Source organism: Cibotium barometz, chromosome 15 (assembly GCF_041138505.1).
Source record: "Cibotium barometz isolate CiBa-2024 chromosome 15, ASM4113850v1, whole genome shotgun sequence".
Lineage (NCBI taxonomy): Eukaryota > Viridiplantae > Streptophyta > Polypodiopsida > Cyatheales > Cibotiaceae > Cibotium > Cibotium barometz.
This window is the reverse complement of record NC_141060.1, coordinates 21,897,524-21,922,133: the sequence shown is the minus strand read 5'-3', so window position 1 is coordinate 21,922,133 and position 24,610 is coordinate 21,897,524. Positions and strand designations below refer to the sequence as shown.

Sequence of the window (24,610 nt, the reverse complement as noted above, 5' to 3'; positions counted from 1 at the left end):
TCTCTCTCTCTCTTTCTTCCTTTGGAGTATGTACTCTGCTCTAAGCTCTCTCTCTCTCTTTGTTTGTGTCACAGAGCTTCGAGGATCCAATATGCCGAAGCCATGCAACCCCTACTGGCAGGAGCACACGAATGTCATCCGTGTTATTAATACGCCGACCCAAGCTGGTTCTGGCACGCGTAGATGGCAGTGCAAGTATTGCAACTTCGAGCTCACAAGCACAATTTCTCGTGTCGTGATACACTTGACAGGTATTGGCACCACCGGCAATTGTGGTGGGTGCAAGCAGGTGCCGCAGGATATTAGAGACAAGCTCATTGCTGAGAATTCATCAACAGCAAAGGGTTCAAAGAAGGTAAGGGGCAGCCAGCACACTCAAGATGCACTTCATGATGCGCTTGTGGGGGAGATGGGTGATTCTTCCACACAGGATAGCCAGTCTACAGGGGGCAGAAAGAGGGCCTGTGTCATGCAGGAGGGTGATGAGGATGATGATGCACATGTGCTGAGACAGAGTACTTTGCCTTCACGTGTGTCATCTCTTTCGTGGGTGAAAGAGAGACAAAAAGTGGCTGAGATGGAGATTGCAAGCACTCTTGTGGAGTGCAACATCTCCTTCAATGTACTGAGGACTGATCAATGGAAGAGAATGGTGAGGGCCATAGCAGAGGTTGGCCACACAGACTCGTGGTCCGGGGTGGAGTATAACAAAATGCGTACCACGATGCTTGAAGAGCAGAAAGCCTTGATAGACAAGGCATTGGTACCTGTCAAGGCAGGATGGCAGTCTTTTGGGTGCACCATCATATCTTATTGCTGGAGTGATATGCGTAGACGACACATTATCAATATTTTGGTGTCCTCATGTCTTGGCACATACTTCTTGCGGGCTGTGGATGCAGGAAAGGCAGGAGAATCCATCAGTGCTGAGTTTATTTATCACCACATCAGACAGGCAATTTTGGATGTTGGGCCAGAGAATGTGGTCCAAGTGGTGACAGACAATGCTTCAAATTGCAAGCGTATGGGTGAATTGGTCGAGGCAGAGTTTCCTCGCATTGCTTGGACTCCTTGTGCTGCACATTGCTTGGACCTGCTGATGGAGGATATTGGAAAGTTGCCATGGGTGCAACCTAATGTTGCAGATGCCATGAAGATTACTACATTTTTCCGAAAAAAACATCAGGCTTTGGCCATCTTCAGGAGCCATAGTGCACTTGATATGGTGCGACCCTCGAAGACCAGGTTTTCTTATATGTTCTTGGTCTTGCAGAGGCTTTTTAGATTGCGGGACCCACTACTACAGACTGTGGTGGACCCGAAATGGAGGTTTATGCACCATGCACAGACAGAGGCCACTAGATACATTCAGCGGAAAGTGCTTGACGAGGCCTTTTGGACAGAGGTACAGAGCTTGACGGTGGCATTGCAGCCTATCCATGTCCTCCTCCGAATCACAGATATGGAGGGCTCTACTCTTGGACTGGTCTATCATCTCTTCATGGAGATGAAGCGCCATATTGCCACCTGTACGACATTGACGGAGTCTCAGTGAGTGTACACTTGGATATTGTTCTTGGTTGATTATATTAATATCAAATAATATGCACATTGCAACAATGAACAATATGTTTAAAGTTATATTATATAATGACTGTTGGAATGTTGGCTTGTCAATTTGTAGCCGTGGTGACATCCTGGCTATTGTAGAGCGGCGATGGACATTTATGAGCCGTCCCATTCATGGGATGGCTGCATTGCTTCATCCCTTCTACAAGAAGCCAGAGCTGTTTGGTGAGAGCACTCTGCTCACGCAGAAAGACCAGTACATCAACATAATGTACGACGAGGATGAGCAACTTGAGGTTGATGCAGAGATGGTGAGTTTTATGAACAATCTAGGACCATCCTTTGCTAGAGCGGTGGTTTTGAGAGAGGAGGCGACGAAATTTCCTCTCACGTGGTGGCAGAGCTATGGAAGACAAGGTCTTCCAAAGCTGACTCATCTTGCTCTCCGAATCCTCTCGCAGGTACTCTTGACTCTTTCACAATTGCATCCATCTTTAAAGTTTGATTCATTAAGGGTTTTGACTCCGAAATCGTATCGTGATTCGTGATCGTAGGATTGTTCTGCTGGTGCTTGTGAGCGCAATTGGAGTGCCTACTCCTTGGTTCACACGAAGATCCGCAATCGACTTAGTACCGCTCAGCTGGAGCGATTAGTGTATTGCCGAGCTAACATGAAGCTCGTGCGAGATTATCATGCTTTGGGGGCACCCAAGCAGGTATATTTAGGTTTTAACTGTCGTACGTCTTTTGACACATTTCAATATAAGTCATTTCTTGTGGTTCTGACTTGTCGGATTTTGCTTTTCCACAGGCAGATCCGACCCATGTGAAGATGGTGCCAACCTCTACTGAGGGCGACGTGGAGCAGCGTGTCAGAGACGAGCAGGCAGATATTATACGACTCCTTCATAGAGAGTTGGAGAGCATCGATCGTCGTGTCACAAGGTCACGCGCACGGGCTTTGGCGATACCTTTGCGTGAGGAGGCTGCAGATTCAGAGAGCGCTAGACGGAGGAGCATTCGTCGGGGGAAGCTGCCTGTTCGTACGCAGCGGACTCGGGCGAATGAGGCTGTCACTCTCATTCATACTCAGAGTGAGCCAGGAGATGATGATGTAGCACATGGATCTCATGATACATCTTTCACATCATCACATGTGCCCGTGATGGCAGAGCCTGAGTATGACGACGAGGGCAATGTCTTGACAGATGGGGACTTGCTCTCTTCTGGTGCATCGTCATCATCATCATCTGATGAGGAGTTTTGACTCTTAGATCATGTTTCATTGTGGAGTCTAGACTCTGGACTAGCCCTTATGGGCCTTTTGAGGACATTTCTATGATGTAGTGTTGCAGCTTGCTATGTAGTATGTGCATTGTATTCAGTTTGTTTTGATGCATTTGCAGCCTTTTGACATGGATGAGAGTCGAGACTTTTGTTGTGTGAACACTGATTCATCAGTTTATATAGAGCTAACTTCTAAGAGTGGTGATTGGTGATTGAAGATTGATCTCTGTCATCTGATTGAAAAATGGTTTTGGTATCTGATGTTTGATTTCTGAAGTAACAAGTTTTACAACATGCGGCAAGGGTTTTGTGATTACTAATCAAATGCGTATTAGCAAAGACCTTATTAGATTGTCTTGTAGGTCTCTCTCACAATTTAAAATGTATTTGGATCTTTTTATGTTTATTTTGATATGAAATGCCATATAGATTGATATTTTTTACAATGGTACGTATTTTTACGTACACAAAAATTTTATCTGTACGGAACAACGTACAAATACGTACCGTACATTACGTACAGTACGTACACATCAACCTTGTTCTGTCTTATTGGTGCACCCCACGGAGATACCCGGTGAATTTTTGTTCTAGAGGTTGCTTAAGTTGTTCCTTTAGCGTAATAGCATCTGATGCAGACAGCCAAGAATGAGTTCTATCTCATGGTCCGGAGGCAAGGGCAACACGGAGGAGGAAGGGAAGAGAGGAGTAGCAGGTGCGCAGGCAGACGCAACATGAAGGAGGAAGGGGAAGAGAGGAGTAGCAGGGGCAACTCGAAGGAGGAAGGGGAAGAGAGGAGTAGCAGGTGCGCAGGCAGAGGCAACATGAAGGAGGAAGGGGAAGAGAGAAGAAGCAGGTGCACAGGCTTGTCGTTTGAAGGGGAAGAGAGGAGTAGCAGGTGCGCAGGCAGAGGCAACATGAAGGAGGAAGGGGAAGAGAGGAGTAGCAGGGGCAACTCGAAGGAGGAAGGGGAAGAGAGGAGTAGCAGGTGCGCAGGCAGAGGCAACATGAAGGAGGAAGGGGAAGAGAGAAGAAGCAGGTGCACAGGCTTGTCGTTTGAGTGTATGGCTTTCGAGAGAGTTTCTTGAAAAACACCCATCTTTATGATATGTCATATGAGATGCCTTGGAATCACGAAACCACTCACCATCATGAGTTGAGATTTTGGTTGCCATTAGAAGGAGCTCATCCTTTTGCTCTCTTTGCCGAACAAAGTTTGATGTTTGCCTTCCATGATTGGGGAAGCTTCGTCCTCTTCCTCTTCTTGTTGCTTGATGCGGCATTCCCTCTCAATGTGCCCATCTTTCCCACTATAATAGCATGGGCCTTTGCTTTGCATTGCATTATTGTTGGATGACCTGAAATTCTCTAGAGTTGAAATTTTTATTTTTGGAATCTTTGTTGTTATGGATGTCCAAGCGAAGAAATCTCACCTATTCTTTGCATGGGATGGTTGGAAGCAAATCTGAAATTGCCTCTTCCACAACCACGTCATCTTCTTCCTCACATTATATACTCCTTCACTCCCCCTTGAACCCTTTGGAGTCTTGCCTTTCGGGGCCATCTCCTCTTGAAGTAAGCTAGCCGAGAGCTCTTCAAAGGATGGAATGGTTTCCCAAACCATTAAAGCTGTATGCAAGCTTTGACAGCGTGGATGAAGTGCCTTGAACACTATGCTTACCATGTCCACATCATCTACTTGGCCACCAATCCCACATAGCTCATCACACATGTCTTTGAGCCTTGTCTTGCTGACACCATGGTATCGTGCTCTTTCATCTCCAAGTTGTGAAGCTTTTGCTTCAAGTAAAGCAACCTAGTTATATTTGTTGCTTCATACATGCTGCGGATGGTATTCCATACCACCGTTTGGGGAATTGGCACCACTTCTGTGTGGAATAATGTGGTCTTGGACTGACATGCTGATCGTGCATATTGTCCTTTGGGATTTCCAATCATAATCAAGTGCTTTTTGTTGAAGCTTAGCATCAATAGCTGCTTGCTTCTGTTTCTCTTCGGGTGTTAACTCCTCATCCTCAATGGACAGTCCTTGTTTGATTTCAATTGCCTTCCTTGTATAGGTGTGAGAGGTCTTTTCTCCATGCTTAATCTGATCTCCCATAGGTTCTTTAGGACCAGTAAGTTTTTCATCTTGAATTTCCATATTTGATTTGCCATCCAACTTGCTACTATCTGGTGGCACTAATGCGTCCATCTTCTCACCATTCTTTAACAGATGAGCTTATTGGAACAATGGGGCAAGGTGGATAATTTTACCGGTGATGTAGTCTCTTGCTATTCTTGGCACGTAAAGATCCATGGTTGCCTAACCCCTAAAACAGGCTAAGCCTATGAATGCCACCCTGTTGAAAAAGGTTTTAACACACCTTAGCCTTACTAAGGCTACAAGCCTTAGTTTAACGAAAGAAACACCTCGCATGCAATTCTTCAAAGAAGAAAACATCTGGACCGGCACAGGGCCAAAAGAAGGTGGACAATGGAGAAAGAGGCCAACCTGCAAATTCCGGGAAGCCAAATTTTAAATGAAGTGAGAACTCAAGAATTTATAAGATGTCCGGGTGGTCATTTGTAATGAAGTATGGAACTGCAACCTGCAAATCTAACAGAGTGTATGTTTTGGGTCATTCTTGAGCATAAAAACCAACTAAAACAGGGGTCTCTCACACTTCCACACTAGCTCCCCATCATAACTAAGGTGACAACAACAGTCCTCTCTCCTAGTTACAAACTGGCTGAGCACAATCCTGGAGCTTAGAGATGGGAAATAACAAAAAAGAGAACCCGGCAAGAGCAAGGCCGTATCAATAGACCGCTGTAGGCTCGCCATCTGTTTGCAGCACCCGCCATGGCCATCAAGCAGCCGCGATACACAAAGAGGCACCTTTTATCTCCACAATTAACACTATTGATATCTGATTGGTGCAATTAGATTGATGATAGAGAGAAAGCACTATAGATTGCATTGAATGAATGTACAATTACAATTGCATGTGATAGGGATGTTCATGGACGTACCTCTTCATGGCTGAAAGTTAAGAAATGAATTCACACCTAATAAATGTCCTGAAGTCACATGTAATGTCCATATATTGAAAACTTGAATAAAACACTAATAAATGAAAATGTTCTATGCATCCTATGAAGCTCTTGACACCATTATATCCATCATGCTTAGCCATAAAGGCTTGGTAGGATATTCTTTGCATCGACGGAAACAAATTGTAAAAACCCAATCCGGCTCGCTGAAGCTTTCGCCCCCCCCCCCCCCCCCCCCCCCCCCCCCCCCTTGCTCGAGCTGCCGCCTGCTCGCACCCCCCCTCCCCGCCCTCGTGATGACTGCCTCTCCCCGCCTGCTCGCACCCCCCCCCTCCGCGCCCCGGCGCTTCTCGTGCCCCCCGCCCTCCCTTTCGCGCCCGTCGCCCCCTGCCCGCCTGCCCCGTCTCCTTCGCGCCCCCCGCTCCCCCCCCTTCCTCCGCGTCCCGCCCCCGCTCCCGCCCTCCCCCCCCTTTTCGCGCTCCCCCCCCCTCCCCTTTTTCGCTCCCCGCTGCCCCCCCTTTTTTCTCCGCCTCTGCCTTCCGCCCCTCCCCCTCTGTTTTTTTTTTCCGCTCCCCTCTGTCTTCCGCCCCTTCCCTTTTGTCTTCCATCCCTCCCCCTCTATCTTCCGCCCTCCCCCCCTCTTCCCCTCCCCGCTCCGCCTTTTTTATGCAGCTTGGTTCTTGCAGGACCCTCCGTTTTTCGCTTTGCCCTCGACTTAGCTTCAGACTCTGATGGAGGTTCCTCCCGCACCACCTGAGAGGGACTCTTCCGCAGCCCCCTCGCCTGCCCCTGAGGATACCCCCATCAAGCTTTCTCTTTCGCTAGAAGAGGAAGCGAGCCTCGCCGCAGAGGTGGAACGCCTCCAAGCACATTCCACCATCTGCCGTATAGTTGGCACTCGCCCCAGCAAAGGGGAGATCCGGGATCTTCTCCAAGCCCGCCTTCTTGCAGATGTGGGCAAGATCCTGGACGTTCAGTTACTGGGCCGCGGGCACTACCAGATTGAGTTCGAGATAGCCCAGAGCGTGGCCCAAGTCCTAGCCATGAGTCCCCTTGACATCAGGGGCGCTCGGGCCTTCTTCAAACCTTGGCAGCATGGTTTCGACCCAGCAGCGGCCGAGCAGGGAGAGCGCCTATTCCATGTCACAGTTTGCTTTCCTGGACTCCGCCGCGAGTACCTTCCGCTCCTTTCTAGGATAGGATCATTGGTGGGCTCGGTGCTTGAGACTGGCCCCACAGTAGCTTCAGTGGTGGCTAGAGCAGTTGGCCTGCCTTCGGTGAGAGTTTTGGTTCCTGACATCTCCTCCCTTCCAAAGGTCATTCAGTTACCTAGGATAGGGGGGGGATGGATCGATCAGAGAGTGGAGTTTTCGGGGCTCCCGAACCAGTGTTTTATATGCAGGCAGGTCGGCCACCTGGCCAAGCCTTGCCCTCGCAGGAGACCCCGACCTTCACTGCAGCAGCAGACCCCTGATGGCCCGCCCACAGATGCGGCTCGGCAGGCAGCCTTCGGGACACCTGCCCAGCCTTCGGGACACCTGCCCAGCCCACAGAGACCTCGGATTGGCAGCCTGGACAGGGGCGCCGTAGAGGGAGACAGCCACAGCAGCATGCCTAGAGACCGACGCAGCGTCACTGGGTTCCAGTGAGGAACAACTTTGCTCCCCTCCAGGAGGAGACCCCAGCGCAGACTGAGGATCAGGAGATGCCAGCACCCCCCCCCCTTCGCCCCCACCCCCCCTCCCCCGTCCCCCCCTCCCGCCTCGCTTCCACCTTCGCCTCCTCCCGTTCCCGCTCCCGCTTTTTCAGCGGCTCCTTCCCCACCCCCTTCTCCCTCCCCTCCTCCCCCTCCGCTCGCCTCAGCTCCCCGGGAGGCACTTGCAGTACCCTGGCGCTCACCTGCACTCCGGCGGGCATTGAGCACCGACTTTGCTCGAGCACCGCAGAGGAGACCTACCATGCCGATTCGTGCTTCACGGATAGCCTCTATCCACAGTCGGTTGAGTAGTCTCGACACTAGACAGCGCTCAGAGGCTTTCGACTACTCCTTCACACACCTTTTTGGGTAGTCATGTTACAGTGCACGGCACGGAGCTTGCAGCTTGGGAGCGATTTTGTATGACACTGTGGATCACTGATGCATGGCAGCATGAGGCTTTCTCCCGCTCTCAGGACAGTCTTAGTTTTTCTCGGTCGGATCGCCGGCAGGGAGGGACTAATCTATCACGGATTGATCGCTTCTATGTGGGTGACAGGTTCGGGGAGCGTGGTGGCTCCGTTGGCATTCTCGCTGGCACCTCTTTTTCAGACCATGCGCCAGTTATTTTGACACTTGAGGAGAGGACACGAGAGACCAGCTTGCAGTTGAGGATCCCAGAGAGGATACTTACAGATCCCAGTCTCTCTGAGGACATTGAGAGGATATGGCATGATAGCCAGAGCTCTGACCTGGATGCAGTAGGCCAGTGTGCCCAGGGACTCATCAAGCTCAGCTCTTTTTTGCACGCTACAGCCTTGACACGGCTGGGAGAGACACGAGAGCGGGAGCGTCGCTTGAGACGTAGCCTTGCTTCGCTCCAGCGTCTTCAGGAGCAGCTGCCTACATGTGAGTTGGTGGCGTCCCAGCTGAGCCAGCCACGCCAGGAGGTTAGAGAGGCAGAGGAGCAGAGACATGAGTTCTACTATCATCGCCAGGCCTCTCAGTGGACACAGCTTGGTGATAGAGTGACTGGGGAGTTTTTTGAGATCACCGGACCCCGCCATGCTGGAGCAGGAGTACGCCAGCTCAGGAGACAGGACGGATCGTTAGCCACTGAGTCCGGGGAGATTAGAGCCATTGCCACACTGAGTTCTATAGAGACCTGCTTTGAGTGGAGCCAGCCACGGAGGCACGTGATGCTTGCAGACAGACTCTGTGGGCCCATGTGCAGAGGAGGGTCACAGATCGTATGCGCACAGTTTTGGGTGAGTTTCTTTCAGAGGATGAGCTTGTTGAGGCTTTGAGGGTCCTTCTGCGTCATAGTTGCCGTGGGGAGGACGGATTGACGCCTGTCTTTTTTATGTGCTATTGGGACCTTTTGGGGCCAGGCCTCCGCAGGGGCTTTCAGTATGTTTTGGACACTGGGGTGATGCCACAGAGCTTTTCAGAGGGCTTGATCTTTCTTATCCGGGAGTGTCAGATGATATTCGGCATTGGAGGCCTATTACGATCCTCAATACTGTCTACAAGGTCCTAGCAAAGGCCTTCAGTTTGAGGATCCAGCCCTTCCTTGGGGAGTTGATTCATGCTACCCAGACAGGATTCGTCAAGGAGCGCGGTATCCTTGACAACATTTTCAGCTTCTGGGAGGCGACGGCCCGAGCTAGATTTCTCGGTGAGGACTTGGTCGTCATGCTTCTCGATTTTGAGAAGGCATATGATAGAGTCGATTGGGGTTTCCTAGAGGGCACTATGCTTCGCCTGGGTTTTGAGCGAGACTGGATTCGAGGAGTGGCGGCTCTATATTCCACAGCTCGTAGCTAGGTGCTGATGGCAGGAGGACGGGGGCCGAGTTTTGAGTTGACCAGATCAGTCTGTCAGGGATGCCCTCTCGCCCCGTTCCTTTTTCTCTGAGGCTATGAGCATGTATCTGACAGCAGAGGAGGTTGGTTTGAGAGCACTCCAGCTCCCAGTCTGGGGTGAGGACCTGCTCGATTCTGAGTTTGCTAATGACACGGGATTGTTTCTGCATGGCCAGGAGGCCAATCTACAGAGGGCAGAGCAGTCGCTACAGGTCTTTGGTGTGGCTTTGGGAGCATTGATCAATTGGCGCAAGACAGTGGCTTTTTGGATCAGTAGTGCTCCTGCTCCGGCATGGAGCCTAGACCCGGGTTCTAGATGGATTCCTCCTGGCATAGCAGTGCGGTATCTGGGATGCCAGATTGGAGTTGATTTGTCACCTGAGCAGCAGATCGCCCCACTTCTTCTGAGCATTCGGTAGAAGCTTTTATATTGGAGTACAGCTCGGCTATCCTTGGCTGGGAGGGTGGTGGTGACAAATTAGGTGCTTTTAGCGACTATGTGGTACATCACGTCTTGTTGGATCTTCTCGAGCTCTTGCATCAACCAGGTACAGAGGTTGATCAGGAACTTTCTTTGGTCTGGGCGGGATGGTCAGCCGGCCCGGGCTAAGGTTGCTTGGGCAGTTATTACTCTTGCGCTGGCCCAGGGGGGCTTGGGCATTATAGATCCAGCTGATCAGAGTAGAGCCTTGTTGGGAAAGCTTATTGTTCGGGGGCTGCTTCCAGGCGCTGAGCCCTGGAAGGAGCTTCTATTTCAGCGGCTGCAGGCTAGAGCTCCCCCAGCAGGGGGCACTTAGGCACCTGAGATACGGTGGATCTTCATAGAGATGAGGAGGACAGGCCTCAGTAGAGGATGGGAGGACAGATTTGCCTTGAGCATCCTGCGAGCTTGGGAGCTGCTGAGACCGGGGCTTTCTCAGAGACCTCCCACTTGTGATGAGGAGCGGGCCAAACAGCCGCTCATCAGGAGCCCCGCGGTACGCACAAAGCAGGGTCATATGCTGGGTTCTCGGCCTCGTCTAGCCTGGGGACCATTGGCGGCAGGCCCAGCACGCAGTTTTGGAGATTGGCAGGCCTTTTGCAATCCCCCGGAGGAGATCCAGGCGGAGAGGTTGAGTCACTTCAGAGGGGGGCTGATTATGAGGGATGACATTCAGGAGGCACTCACTGAGGAGTGGTTCACGCCTTTCAAGCAAGCGGCCCCACCGTGGATGGGAGCCTTTACACAGTTGGAGATCCTGATTGCTGCCAGAGCTTGCACTGAGGATGGTAGATGCCTCTACTATGAGATACAGGATGAGGGCAGACTTCAGAGAGTGGAGGTGGAGTCGCCTTTGGTTGTAGAGTGCATCTTTCAGAGGATACGGGTAGTGGCCGCTGCTTCTCGGAAGTGGCATATTGATCCAGACCCTGCAGATGTGGACTCTGATTGGTGCATATGGGCATATGCTCCGCGCCCCTTGGCCCGGCTCCAGTGGGACCCTGGCGAGTACGAGCGGCATGATCCTTATGCGTCCCCTGAGGCCACAGATCACCTTTTTCCAGTACACTGTTCGGTTGGGGAGGCATATTTTGACTGCGAGGAGGATGGTCTCTCCAGCTGCATCGGAGCATTGGTGGCTACAGGGGCTCTCACAAGAGTTCCTGGAGGATTTTTGGACCAGGCTCTGGGCTAGCCGACAGGCACGCAGGATCTCGACTTTCCAGTGGCTGGTTGCCCACAGGGGCTCTGCAGTTGGCACCTGGCTTGTCTACAGTGGCCTTTCGTCGGCCTGCGTCCGATGCGGCCACCCATTGGAGACACAGAGACATTGCCTATGGGACTGTCCACAGGCGCAGCAAATTTGGCTGAGGATGCTGCGCATTTTGGCCCCCCTCTCACCAGAGGGCATGTATACGTGGGGAGCCGCTGCTTGGTCGACTTCGTCAGGGCCTGCTCTGGGATACGAGACGGAGCAAGACAGCCAGGCCATCAGATTCATTAGGGGCCAACCTCACCTTGTTCCTTCACCGGATTTCTCGTCCGCCGACTGGACACAGGAGAGGGATCTACGATGGGAGCTCCTCAGCAGCCACACCATATGGTTCACCTGGAAAGCCCGTTGTTTCAGGGCCTTTGAGGGGAGACTGGAGCCACCAGCAGAGACTGTTCGGGGGATCTGGCAGGAGTTGATTCACACCTTGCGAGGACAGTATGACCGCATCCGGGGTGACTCGGATCGAGTGATCTTGCGGCGCCAGGCCTTCCACACCACTTGGCGCAGCGGCCCCTTCTATACTCTACACGCGGGTGTCCCCCGCTGGCACTACAGGCCACCTGTTTGGATTTTCCCCCCTCCTATTGTATGATATAGCCTCTCAGTTATTTGTACTTTTTTGCACCTAGGGAGAGTCTCCCTAGCTGCCTTGATTGGCTCTCTGCTCTGCCTTCTTATGAGCAGGAGAGGTTTTTTGTAGCTCACTGGGCGTTTTTTTTATAACTAATGAAAGGATCTTTTCTCGGGAAAAAAAAAAAAAGAAAGGCTTGGTAGGTTGCAATGTCTTGGAACTTGAGTAAAGAGGGGCCTTCCCCTCATCACATCCTTCCTTGCCCTCCATACATCAATATATCGTGCACCATCAATTCCCAATTACTTGCATAATTGTTCCTCCCATTTGCTTTGGGGGAGGCTCTTACATTCATGGCACAAATCTGTTCTTCCGCATGATAGTGGCACCATGGAATGGTTTTTGCTTCTTAGTGACCTCTATCCGTTTAGAGGTGGTGGCTAGGTCTTTCTTCGCCAACTCAGCCCATTTGGAGGTGGCTTCAAGGTCCTTTGGAGGATCCTTGTGCCCGATTCCATAGTTGTCAAGTACGAAGGTACAGAATGAGACGAAGGTACAAAAAAATGGTACCAGTACAGGACTTTTTATTTTGAAAAAATAATTTCTATAGAGGTACGGTCCACTTTAAAAAACACTTGAAAAATAGATATTTTTACACATTTAGAGATGAAAAATCGAAAGAAGGTGGCAAGTTAGAAAGCCCTCATTGCCCAAACGGCCATAAAAAACAGTAAAACAAAACAGGCAAGAAAAAAGTCAACAAAAAAAGGCGGCCATTAAAAAAACAGTTCCACATTAGTTTCGCTTGCATAGTTTCGTACTGTACCGTATTTTATGTACCTCATGAGTGGGACGAATTTCTCAGACAATTATGCTCGATTCCATGGCCTTTTGGCCAGTTCCAAATCAGCTTGGAGTTGAAGTTGGCTATTTCTAGCAGAGCCACCTCTTTGGCAAGGGAAGCCTTTGTGGAGATCTCTCCTTCCTCAAGCACCACCTCTTCCATTTGTTCAAGCACCATTTCTTCCATTTGTGCATCACCACTCCTTTGTATGATTGTGTCTGCCAACACACACACCTCTTCCATTGTGCACCACCACTCCTCTGTATGATTGTGTGGGTGTGGTTGTTAGGTAGGGGCCCTCAGAAGTGTGGTGTGTATCACTGTGATGGAAATATTTTTTTTTCCCAGAAAGGAGACTTCTATTAAGTATGAAAAAATTTTACAAAATGGAGATTTCACACCAACAAAGGTGGAGATCTCAACCAATCAGGAGCCTTGTGCTGCCAATAGGGTCCCGAATGAGAGGACGTGAAAAAGATACCAATGTCCCACTCTCTCATAAACTGGCCGCGCTTCCTCTCCGCAGCCCTCGAAGACCCCTGGATTCTGGCCCAGGTAGCCATGATGGTGTGAATAATATCACTCCAAATCCTGCAAAGACAATGAGAAACAAGAATGGGAGTACCCTCAACAGCCTCGGTGCATCTAGCCTTCCAGATATTTCAGGCTAAGATGCTAGCAATAATCTCCCAAGAACTGTCTAACCTCTGTGCCGGAGGAAAGGGGGCGAAGCAGCAGGCAGCTATGGAGGAAGAGGGGCGCAGCGATGGAGGAGAGAGGGTCGCAGCGATGGAGGAGAGAGGGGCGCAGCGATGGAAGAAGGAAGCGATAGGAAGGAAACGAGGAAGGAGGAGGGGGCAGCGATGAGGGAAGGAAGCGAAGGCAGAGAGGAAGGGAACGAGCGATAGGAAGGGAACGAGTCAGGCAGCGATGGAGGAAGAGGGGCGCAGTGAAGGAGGAATGAGGGGCGCAGCGAAGGAGGAAGGAAGCGATTCAGGTTCGGGGAGCTCGCCGGCTGTGCGCAGTTGTTTCGTTCACAGCAGGGTCGAATTCCTCAAGGCAAAACACCAGCTGCTCCAAGGAGCCACTGTCCACTACAGCTTGGGCAAGAGTAGGAGTGTGCTTGGCAACAGCATTTAACACATGGGCTACTGGTTTTTTGCTGTACCTATTCTGCTCCCTGAAAGCACCGATTTGAAGGAGTGATGGAAATATTTTGGTTGGCTCTTTCTCACTGCAAGTGTTGGAATTATTGTTGGAAAAAAGAGAACTTCAGTAACACAGTTTAGATAAATGAGATGCTGTCTGGTGGGGGGCCTTGGACGTCCGATCTCTATGATTATGATGGTAACAGCTTGGCTAACACTGGTGGTGGGAAGTAGATAAATGTGTAAATCAATGGAACCAATTGGTGGTGGGAAGTAGATCAATGTGTAAATCAATGCAAGTATTGATCTACTTCCGATCACCAATTCGCTAACACCAATTGGTGGTGGGAAGTAGATCAATGTGTAAATCAATGGGCAAATATTCCTGGCATTATTGGTTGAAAAAAGAGAACTTCAGGAGCTCAATTTAGATAACTGAAATAGAGATGTTCTTAGACATGTAAAAGACGAGGTACACCAGAAAGTCAACCTTTTGGTTGTCTATGTAGAGAAAGGCATGTTAGGCAGCAAGGGTCTTGTATTTAAAATGTTCAAAGGGATGGTGTCGGAGTGACCAAAAGACCTCGTTATTTCATATTTATGTGGTACACATTCATGTGAAATCAACATAGTATCCTAAATTGACATTTTGTTTTTTTGCATATCCTTGAAAAAATGGACTAAACCCTTATGTTTTTTAGATATGGATGGAGAACATATTTCCAATAATTATCAAGAGTGTTACAGAAGATGTTTCAACGGTGCATTTGAGTCTCACTATCCACCATGAGGGTTCTATTACCAACTTGTTAGAGGTAGTACATTTCAATGTGTTGTGGCTTTGTTTATTGGTCAAAAAGTGCACTGAAAGTACGTTATTCACATGAAAATAAGGGTTGTTACTGACAGTTCCCTCGTCAAACCTACCCCCCAACTGGCCGGGATGGGTTGGATGGGGGAAATCCTTTGCCAATGAGGGACGGGCAGGTGACAACTCAATCATTATTGTTTAGACAATGTGAAATTATTGGTTAAAAGGACAACTTTAACTACAAGTTATGCTGCATGCACAACAGTTTTATTACCACTGGGCTTGAGATGATTAAGGTGTGCACGAGCATTTAAGAATTTAGTTTCAAGCCCAAGTGCTTAGGTAACCTCAACACTGTGTTACATCATTGTCCTTGTTGCATCTTCACCAAACAATTGTCTTGCCTTTTTTCACAGGAGAGGCACAAGATTTGTACACATCAGATGCTTTGGAATTCATTCCAGCAATACTGAGTTGTCAAACAATCATTTGCTTGTGCGAGAATCATTTTTGCAAAGCTGATTGGTCGGTCAGTCATCTGCCACCACATCCTGCCCAGTGCCATCTCCTTCGGGAGATGTCAGTGAACGGTTGTGACCATTTATCACCAGATCTTGAGAGAGTTCTGCTAGAGGATTCTCCGGGCCCCTCGTCATGAGCGCCCTTGGTGGACCCCACTGCCACCCCTTCGGTGGCCTCCTTGGGTTTCGCTCCCTATCCCTCTCCTCGAACTTTCTCTGCAGCCTTGGTGAACCTGAGCCGGATGAAGCTCCCATTTCCCTAGCCCTTCCCCAGCCTCTTCACCATCTCCACAACCCGCTTTCCCCCCCCCTTCCCCGGGCGGAAACTTCTCCCCCTCCTCAGAGGAGGGTGGATAATCCACCCCTGCACACCATGTATCAGTCTGGCAATAGTACTCAGACCTGGATGAGACCTTGATCCGCTCCTCCCTGGTCTCAATGCTTGCCCCCGAATCTGGTGGCTCTCCCCTTCAGCTGATGAGCCACTTGATGAATTACTACTGAGTGGTGCCTCCCTTTTGACGCCACTTCCGTTGAGGAGGTTTTGGTGCCTCTCCAGGTCTGTGTTGTCCTCCACCACTGCCACCAAAGTCCCTGTTTTCTCTTTCCCCCTGAGTGCAGCTCCCGTGATGGAGTGGGACTGTGCCTGTGTGCCACAGACTTTGCGGACTATGCAACAGGTTTCTCAGGTTTCTCGTATCTTATGGGCCTGTGTGCCACAGACTCTGCGGGACTAAGCAACAGGTTTCTCGCATCTTATGGGCGACCTCAGGATCACAGGTTCCATAGGCCTTGGTCTGCGGCATGGCCAACAATATGAGCGAAGGAGGTTCTTATCTTTGTCTTCTTTCACATCAGAGAGGGGAACCTTCATGGAACTCAATATAAACGTTCTACGCCCCTGTGATGCTAGGGATAGGGCCTCTGCTAAGTTGGATTTTTTGGTAGTACTCATCCGTCTCCACCTTGAGCACTTGCACCCGTGGAAAGATAACCACTGCTCCTCCTCCAACCTCTTTTCCTAGCCGTGCGAATCGCCTTTTGCAACATCCGAGGGTTGGGCAGCATCACTTGACTGGTGCTGCCTAAAGATTCTCTGCCAAGTCACAATCATGTGCACTAGGGTCTCCTGCATGCAGACTGCTGGTGTGTGTGGGGGGGAGGGACTCTAACATGATAGAGGCTCCAGATGTGTGTGGGGGGGAGGGACTCTAACATGATAGAGGCTCCAGATGTGTGGCACCTTCCGGAGTTCGGCCATTCCATTTGGTGCCTTAGCTTTTCTAAGTTTGACCATTCCTGTAGGCATTAAACCTTGATAGTGGGCATTTTGTTGTGTACCATTCTCTTGGGAGATGGAGAAACAGGAATAGGAAAATAAGCTGTAGGGTGGGCAGAGGAGGTGGGCTGAGAAGTCATGAAGGAGGCAAATGGGCAGCACAATGGACTGAAAATGAGAGAAATGGTTAGCAAGGTGGCCTGAGAAGATGAAAAAGAGGGAAACAAGGATCAGGGTCAGCAGAGGAGGCACACTGAGAATAAAGAGAATGTCGGGGAGAGGGAGAGCTTAAGTTCCTTGCAAGCGCGCGCACACACTTTTTTTTTTTTTTTGTTAAAACCAGTTGAAATTGCATTATATCATAAATGTACAAAGGGGTTTGACATAAAGAGGATGTCTAAACCCTAGCACTTAAAAACAGTAGTAAAAGTTCTATGCAAGAGACATGAAGATCACCCAGTGACATAAGTGTGGAAGCTATCACCAGGCGGGTCATCAATGTCCGCCATAGCACTAGTTGAGCTCAATATCTTAAGACTCCTTTTCGAGCTCAACTCCACACACTGTGCCCAATATGTTTGTGAAGATGTCAGCCATTTGATCCTGTGTGCTGACATATATCAGATCTACATCACCTGCTAGAACCTTCTCCCTCACAAAGTGATAGTGCACCTCAATGTGCTTTGTTTTAGCATGGTATACTGGGTTACTGGCTCACCATGAAACTCGTTTCGGTGGCTTTGAATCTCAATTCATGTTTCAGCGTTGAAACGTTTCATGTGCACATTGAAACCATATCGTTTCATGTGGGGAAAAAGGTTGTGATTTTGTGTGCTTTTTAGCTTTTATAATATAATTCTTTCTCTTTCCTTCTTTCATCCTATTTGTTCTTTTCTCTTCTCTTTTGTATGTCTTCTTTGTTACCGATGATAAATATGCTAATATCATCTTATAACTATTGGCCAGTACCTTCACATTTTATGTATATGATCGTTTCGGTCCAACTTTTCATTGTCCACCTACGTGGTGTTGAAACGTTTTACTCCAAAATAAATCGTTTCAGCATCACTTCGTTTCGATAGTGAAACGTTTCGCGGTGACCTTGATCTACATCACCTGCTAGAACCTTCTCCCTCACAAAGTGATAGTGCATCTCAATGTGCTTCATTCTAGCATGGTATACTGGGTTACTCGCTAACTGTATGCTACTCGTGTTGTCACAATAATTGACAACTCTCCTATCCAGAGATCACATCGGCTTTACAGGAGATGTGGGACACAAGTTCTATGCCTTCGTCTCTCACTGAGGGGCTTATTTATCTTATCCCTAAGAGCGGGGATAAGACATTGATTGGCCAGTGGAGACCTATCACCTTACTTGGGACTGCCTATAAGATGCTTGCTAAGGTAGTGAGCATTATGTTGCAGCCAATTTTGCCGGATGTTATATATGGGCTTCACTCAGAGATGGATTAAGGGAGTTTCATGCATGTATCGTGATGCCCACAGTAGAGTTCTTGCTTGCGGTGATAGAGGAGAGCGGTTTCAGATTTCTAGCTCAGTATGACAGGGCTGCCCATTAGCCCCTTTATTATATATCATAGTTGCAGAGGCCATGAACATCTTTCTCCGCTCCACTGCTGGTATTTCAGGATTGAGGTTGCCTCTTCGTAGTCATGAGGAGTTGGTTTACTCTGAGTTAGCTGATGGCACAACCCTGTTTTTGGAGTCTTCACATATATGCTTATGTTCCTTCCGGGTAGCACTAGAGGAGTTCTGTTTGGCAGCAAGGGCACTCATTAATTGGCACAAATTTGTTGGTTTTTGGGTTAGTGATTCACCGAGAGTTGATTGGGGTGCAGAGCTTGGTTTTACTTGGATCAACAGAGGATGCAATACTAGATATTTGGGATGCCAAGTTGGGATTGATATTTCTCCTGCAGAGCAGTTTGCTCCGGTACTTACGAGTATCCAGAAGAAGCTCCTCCATTGGAGCTCCGGGAGATTAGATTTAGCCTCCAGAGCTTTGGTGGCTAATCAGGTTTTGCTTGCCTTAGCTTGGTTTATTGCCTCTTGTTGGTGCTTCTCTCGTGCGTGCATTGGCCAATTGCGGAGATTGATCTGTAATTTTCTTTGGTCGGGCTTGGATGGCACCTCAGACACTCGTGCCGGGGTAGCTTGGCTCACAGTTATTCAGCCCAAAAGAGAGGGGGGCTTGAATATTATCGATCCGTATGTTCACTGCAGGGCGTTGCTTTGCAAACTTGTGGTCAGAGGTTTCCTTCTAGGAACTGAGCCTTGGAAGGATTTTTTCTTGTCTCAGATTTCCAGATGTACACCCAGGGTCGAGAGAGACTGGAAGGATTTTTTCTTGTCTCAGATTTCCAGATGTACACCCAGGGTCGGGAGAGACTGGGTATGGTGTGTTGAATGTTGTGTGAAGAAGAAGATTTTCAGCCTCTCACCTTGTGTGTTCTGTTTTAGGGTTTTGTGAGTGTGTGTGTGCTTGCAAGAGCTCGAGCTCTCTTCTCCCCTGCATCTTTTCAGAGAAGATAGTGGAAGGGACGAGGGTCTTGTCCGCTAGCAGAATTAGAGGCATTTTTATTGTTGGGGTGTTGTTGCTGTGTGCATTTTTATTGTCAACAATTTCAAACGATCCATCAAATCTCAACAGAGCCATCAGATTTTGTTGTTCTCTACGTTTGTGTTCCCTTAAACTTTTGCTATTTTTAAACCCACGTGTTTTGTAGGCCATTTTAAATTCTTGGTTATAGCGCTTTTTTTTTTGCCATTTCAAAAACTGTTTTGTTTTGGAAAGGGAAACATTTTGTGCCACACTGCACACAACAAAAAATCTTACAAACATGAGGATATCAACTCATCACAATCAACAACTAAACCCTCCTATCACTGCTAGCGAGGATTTGCAAGATATCTGTAATGATTGTATGATGCTATCCTTCCCATGGTGAGGGATAGCTTAATAGCACAAAGTAAAATATCAAATGATTTTGCAGAAGGTTCATCTTTTGATGGCGGTCATTAGTAGATAATTACCATGGATTCTTTTATGGAGGTTAGTCCATCAAGAAGTAGTGTAGTACTTGGGGAAAATATGCACGCATGGGCACTAGTGATACATCTTAAACTATCCTTGTGGATTTTATATGTACACATTAAGTACAAGAGGTTGGTACATGTATCAATGGGGATATTGAGGCTGTTGTGAAGGCCATACATACTGTTTGGACTGCTCAGTCCTTAGTATAGGGGACATTCTCAAACTCAGGCAAGATTGTGCTCAAACCCATCTGGGGCAATTACACTTGTGCTCCTTTGGGGAATGACACCGAGTCTTTTGGAATTCTGCATTGGCTACACATGGTGGGGTGGCTTGAGGTGGCCAGGCTGGTGCCCAATATGAGGTTCTTGTGGGCCACCAACCATTCAAAGAGGGTGGCTCTCCTAATGGGGAAGTTGTCCGATAAACAATGCAGTGAGGGATATGCGCTTGATCCTATAGCTCACTTATACAGGGTATGGGCTGTAAATAAAGCACGAAAGCACAAGTATTGATAAATAATCCCTTTACAAGCCCTTCATTAGCCCCCTTATAAGTGCACACAAGTCACTTACTGCCCATAGTGTTCCTATACACGGCTAGCCCTAGGTATAAGCCTAGCCTCAAACATTGTGCCGGATATGCTATGAACTTAGGGCCATAGTAGACCTTGTGTTTATTTGGTCAAATAATTATACAATTTCATATGCCTCGAATACAGGGATGCATGTTCAGTGCAATAAGATCTCCATAAAGACCCTCAGATTATGTCACAATTAGAACCCAAGTGTTTTATATTGATCTAAAGTCTCCTTATCATCAGTTGGTGGACACATAGATACCAGATGGGTCCTAATGACTTTCTGAAGAGCTGGCTACATGCCACACGCATGGACTGGTCTATTCACACTGGAACATGGTCTTTCTTGGACAAACAATATCGTAATTGATTCATTCTAGTATTTCATTATTGTAAATGAACCTTAAGACAAGGATCAGCATTGCAATTTTCAGGTAATTTTGTATCATCAAGATGCATGTGAGGCAATGGGATCAGACTCACTTCTTGAGGTATTTTTCGGCATGCTCACAAGTCATAGCGTTCTCGTGAAGATAAGCATGTAAATGGGTTTCTCAAAGATGGCATACATTGTTAAATTTACTTTATGAAATGCTATCCATAGAATAACCCTTTAATAAATTTACAAATTTTGTGTGACCTAGTAGCCATCTTGTTCGGTATTTGATGCACTTGCTATATAATTAGGTTTCTTAAAGGGGTGTCTTAGAGTGGGTTTTAATAAGAAATAAGCACAAACATGGTGATTATTACAAGATAATTTTCAATTTCAATTGTCATGAAACCAAGTACTTGTAAAATTTGTTGTATGCTTTTAGAGGAAGATTCTTCCTCTCTTGAGATGATCAGGGGAGTGATGGCTCTATATGACTGTAAGGTCCCTCTCATCACAAAAAGGCTGCAAGGCATCTCGGTGTGGCTCCCACCCCTCGGCTGAGTCCTATATAAGATCTATATCATCTGCATATAAGAGAATGGGTGTCATCGTCAGTCCTAGCCACAAGCCCGTGCCACCCAATCCGTCAATGTAGCCTGAGATCTCATCAGTGTATGTCCCAAAGAGTGTCCGGAGTGAGTGGGGTGGGCAACCTTGTTTGACCCCAGCAATCATGCTCCTTAACCTATCCAGTTGGAACCAAACACTCTTTCACATACAGAGGAGGGTGAGTGGGGTGGGCAACCTTGTTTGACCCCAGCAATCATGCTCCTTAACCTATCCAGTTGGAACCAAACACTCTTTCACATACAGAGGAGGTGAGGTTGAGTTGGTAAAATTTTATGTAGATTTGGGGATCACTTTTACTGCCCCACTTTTTTACTATGCACCCAGCCGCCCAGGCTCATTGGCATGGAGATATGCCGCTCTTGCTTGTTTGGAGAGATCGTGTTTTGAATCCCACTTCCAGGAACTTAGTACCAACTGCTGTTTACTGCCCCGCTTTTTTACCATGCACCCAGCTGCCCAGGCTCATTGGCACGGGGATATGCCGCCCTTTCTCGTTTGGAGAGATAGTGTTTTCAGTCCCACTTCCAGGAACTTAGTACCAAATGCTGTTTACTGCCCCGCTTTTTTACCATGCACCCAGCCGCCCAGGCTCATTGGCACGGGGATATGCCGCCCTTTCTCGTTTGGAGAGAGTGTGTTTTCAGTCCCACTTCCTGGAACTTAGTACCAAATGCTGGCTATTTGATACTTTGGTCCGCCTGGCGGTAATGTATGGGCATCTTTCGGGGGACCAAATATGGGAGAGGAGAACTGGATTGCTGGTTACGATGCCCTCATGCATGATCAGGGGTAAGCCTTCAGTGCCACCCACATGCCATAGTATTGGCTGAGTTCTGATCAGCCTTTCTCGTCATAGATGACATGCTACAGGCTGTCACATACATACAACATGTCCACACACTGCATATAGGTTGCCTCCCATGGTTAGCCCTGGCATCCTCTACACGATTGGCACAAGATGGTCATAGCAGCTAATAGTATGCATGCACTTGGAGGACCTACTTTACTTTGGATCATATTTTCACATCGAGAGCCATGATTGAGGAGGCTTCGAGGGGGTGGAAAGTCTATTGTGGCTTTGTGGACTTCCGCAATGCCTTTGATAGTGTTTCCCGTGCATGTCTTTTCTGAGGCCTTGAGGAATTGGTCCTTTCAGTAAGACGAAATTGGGAGTCATGGCACTGGTGAGTCAGGGCATCAATAGGCATGTCAGATGTGATCACTAGCACCATAGGGGTGAAGCTGGAATGCCCTCTCTTGGACACTCTTTGACTTGACATAAATGAGGTCTTGGACTTCATTGACAGACTTGGTAGACCGGGCTCCATACTATGTAATACATTGGTACCCATTTTTCTTTACGTAGACAACATAGTGCAGGCCTTTTGTGAGCAGCGGGACCTCACAGTTCACCTTGGCAAGACCAAGGTTACAATCTTCAACACCACACACTGGATTGTCTCCAAGCATTGCTTCTCATGTGCAAGGGATCAAGTCAAAAGACCTCACAGTTCACCTTGGCAAGACCAAGGTTACGATCTTCAACACCACACACTGGATTGTCTCCAAGCATTGCTTCTCATGTGCAAGGGATCAAGTCAAAAGACCTCTCTTGGACACTCTGTCATTTACATAGATCAGGTGTTTGACTTCATTGATAGACTTGGTCATTTACATAGATCAGGTTTTTGACTTCATTGATAGACTTGGTGGACAAGTTGTCCCTCGACTTGAGCTACCTTTCCTCGTGCCACTGCACATTGGAGAGCCAAACGACCTCTCTCTCCCGGACCTTGAGCACCCCAGGCTAACTAGCCCTAGATTGATGAGATCCTGGCGTGCCACTGAGCATTTGTAGCTGCTACCTCGTTGCGGCTTCTCCTCGGCCTTGTACATCTAGGGGTCCTGCTCACCCCCTCGCGGATGCTGGACATCCTTTATGGACCCCTACCACACATCGATGGATAGCTCCCTCTCCACACTCACCTGTACACTCACTTTGTATCCACGATGACGGGGATGGTGATCCTCCATGATGAGAATGACAATGATGATCCATACATATCTACATTTACCTAGGAACTAGTGTTAGTTTTTTTTGTTATGTTGTCTTTTTTTTCCATGATGAGATTCCATGGACACATTGTACACCTTTTGTCTCATAGACACATTGGGTCTTTTACAAGACGTTAATATATATCTTCTTCTTCTTCTTCTTCTCTCTTTTTCACTCACATGGCTTGAACCTCCATCTCCATGTCTCTTTGCACAAGGTCTGCTCTTACACTCAAATCATGGACATCTTCCACCCACCATAGCATGAGCTTTGATCCTGTGGTATGTGGTATCAGAGCCTTCATCCATGACCCTCTTTGGACTTTACATAGATGAGAAAGATATTGTACTCATAGTTGTTTGCATTTGTTGCATTCGTGCATTCGCATACAAGTTTACAAAGTTTGCTAAAGAATGCTTCAACCTCGGAAAGAGTTGCATTCGTGACCTTAAAATGTATGCATAAAATCATGGAACTTTGATTAGATTACTAGTGAATGAGGAACAAAGAGGCACCATTGCACAAGTTGAGATCTACAACTTTGACTAATACAAGAAACTTGGAAGTTGAAACTTGAAACAAGCGAACATCTTAGGCTGCAGTTTGGGTGCAATAGATAATAGAAACAAAAAACATCTACGATGGAAACAAATGGATCATTTGAATAATCAGCTGAAAGCATAAAAGAGTGAAGACAGAGATTGTCAATGATTATTCTTCATCCTCCTCGTTAGAGGAAGATGAAGTGTTCTCGTCATCGGTCTCTTGTTGCTCTTCAATGGAAGGTCCTTCTGCATGCATGTTCTTTATAACATCATCCTCTATGCTCTCCCGAATCCCTTGCAAGGTAATGAGTCTATCATCATCTTTCTCTTTGTTAATCATATCTAAAGTCACCTCAAGTTTCTTATAGCCTCTAGCCTTGAGTTTGGATATGAGACGAAGATTAATGTGTATGTACACCAACTTCGCGAAGAAAAAAGAGGAGAAGAAGCTTGCGATGAGAGAGAGACAAAGAAAGAAAGAACGAAAGATTTTATTAACGTCTTCCCAAAGACCGAACTCGGCCTATGAGACAAATCAGTGTACCTGTGTGGGGTATCCTCTGTCATCCCAACAAAATGAAAAAGTACTGAACTAAAAAGCTGAATCTGGGTGTGCAATAAGTACAATGAGTGGGGGAGGGGATGGAGCTCTACTACTAGGAGAATGCAAAGCTATATGCATGGAGTATTTAATCATGATATGCAACCTAGCTAGCTCCATCCTGTACCATACTAGGGGTATAAAATGGTATACATCAATGAAGGGGGTGTCCACAACTCCCTGAAGAACATGCCTGGGTCTGCTCTGAAGCGAGCCAGTCACTCCGCACCCTCTCTGTGAAACTGAGCTCTGATCTCTGTCATCTCTCTCTGGTATAGGCGTGGTGTCCGAAAGCCAAGTGTCCTCTATCTCCTGCGAGAGAGAGAGAGAGAGAGAGAGAGAGAGAGAGAGAGAGA

The 24,610-nt window shown here is 48.0% G+C and overlaps 2 protein-coding genes across 6 annotated transcripts in view; both read left to right on the top strand.

The window, feature by feature from the left end:
- The window catches only part of LOC147631063 (uncharacterized), a 199,467-nt gene that overhangs the window by 88,740 nt on the left and 86,117 nt on the right, over positions 1-24,610 (top strand). For 2 of the 5 annotated variants that reach the window (XM_086809382.1, XM_086809380.1), the window contains 2 exons: positions 14,496-14,609; positions 20,481-20,537. The exons of 1 other annotated variant lie outside the window; for it this stretch is intronic. In XM_086809382.1, the coding sequence (XP_086665508.1) occupies positions 14,496-14,609; positions 20,481-20,537 (171 nt within the window). The remainder of the gene's footprint in view (positions 1-14,495; positions 14,610-20,480; positions 20,538-24,610) is intronic. 2 more of the 5 variants (XM_086809385.1, XM_086809383.1) reach the window with 1 other exon arrangement.
- Positions 823-3,054, top strand: LOC147631064 (uncharacterized). Its single transcript, XM_086809379.1, has 4 exons — positions 823-1,551; positions 1,685-2,030; positions 2,124-2,285; positions 2,381-3,054. Exons 1-4 carry the CDS (start codon positions 827-829, stop codon positions 2,834-2,836), a joined length of 1,689 nt encoding a protein of 562 aa, XP_086665505.1. The 5' UTR covers positions 823-826; the 3' UTR covers positions 2,837-3,054.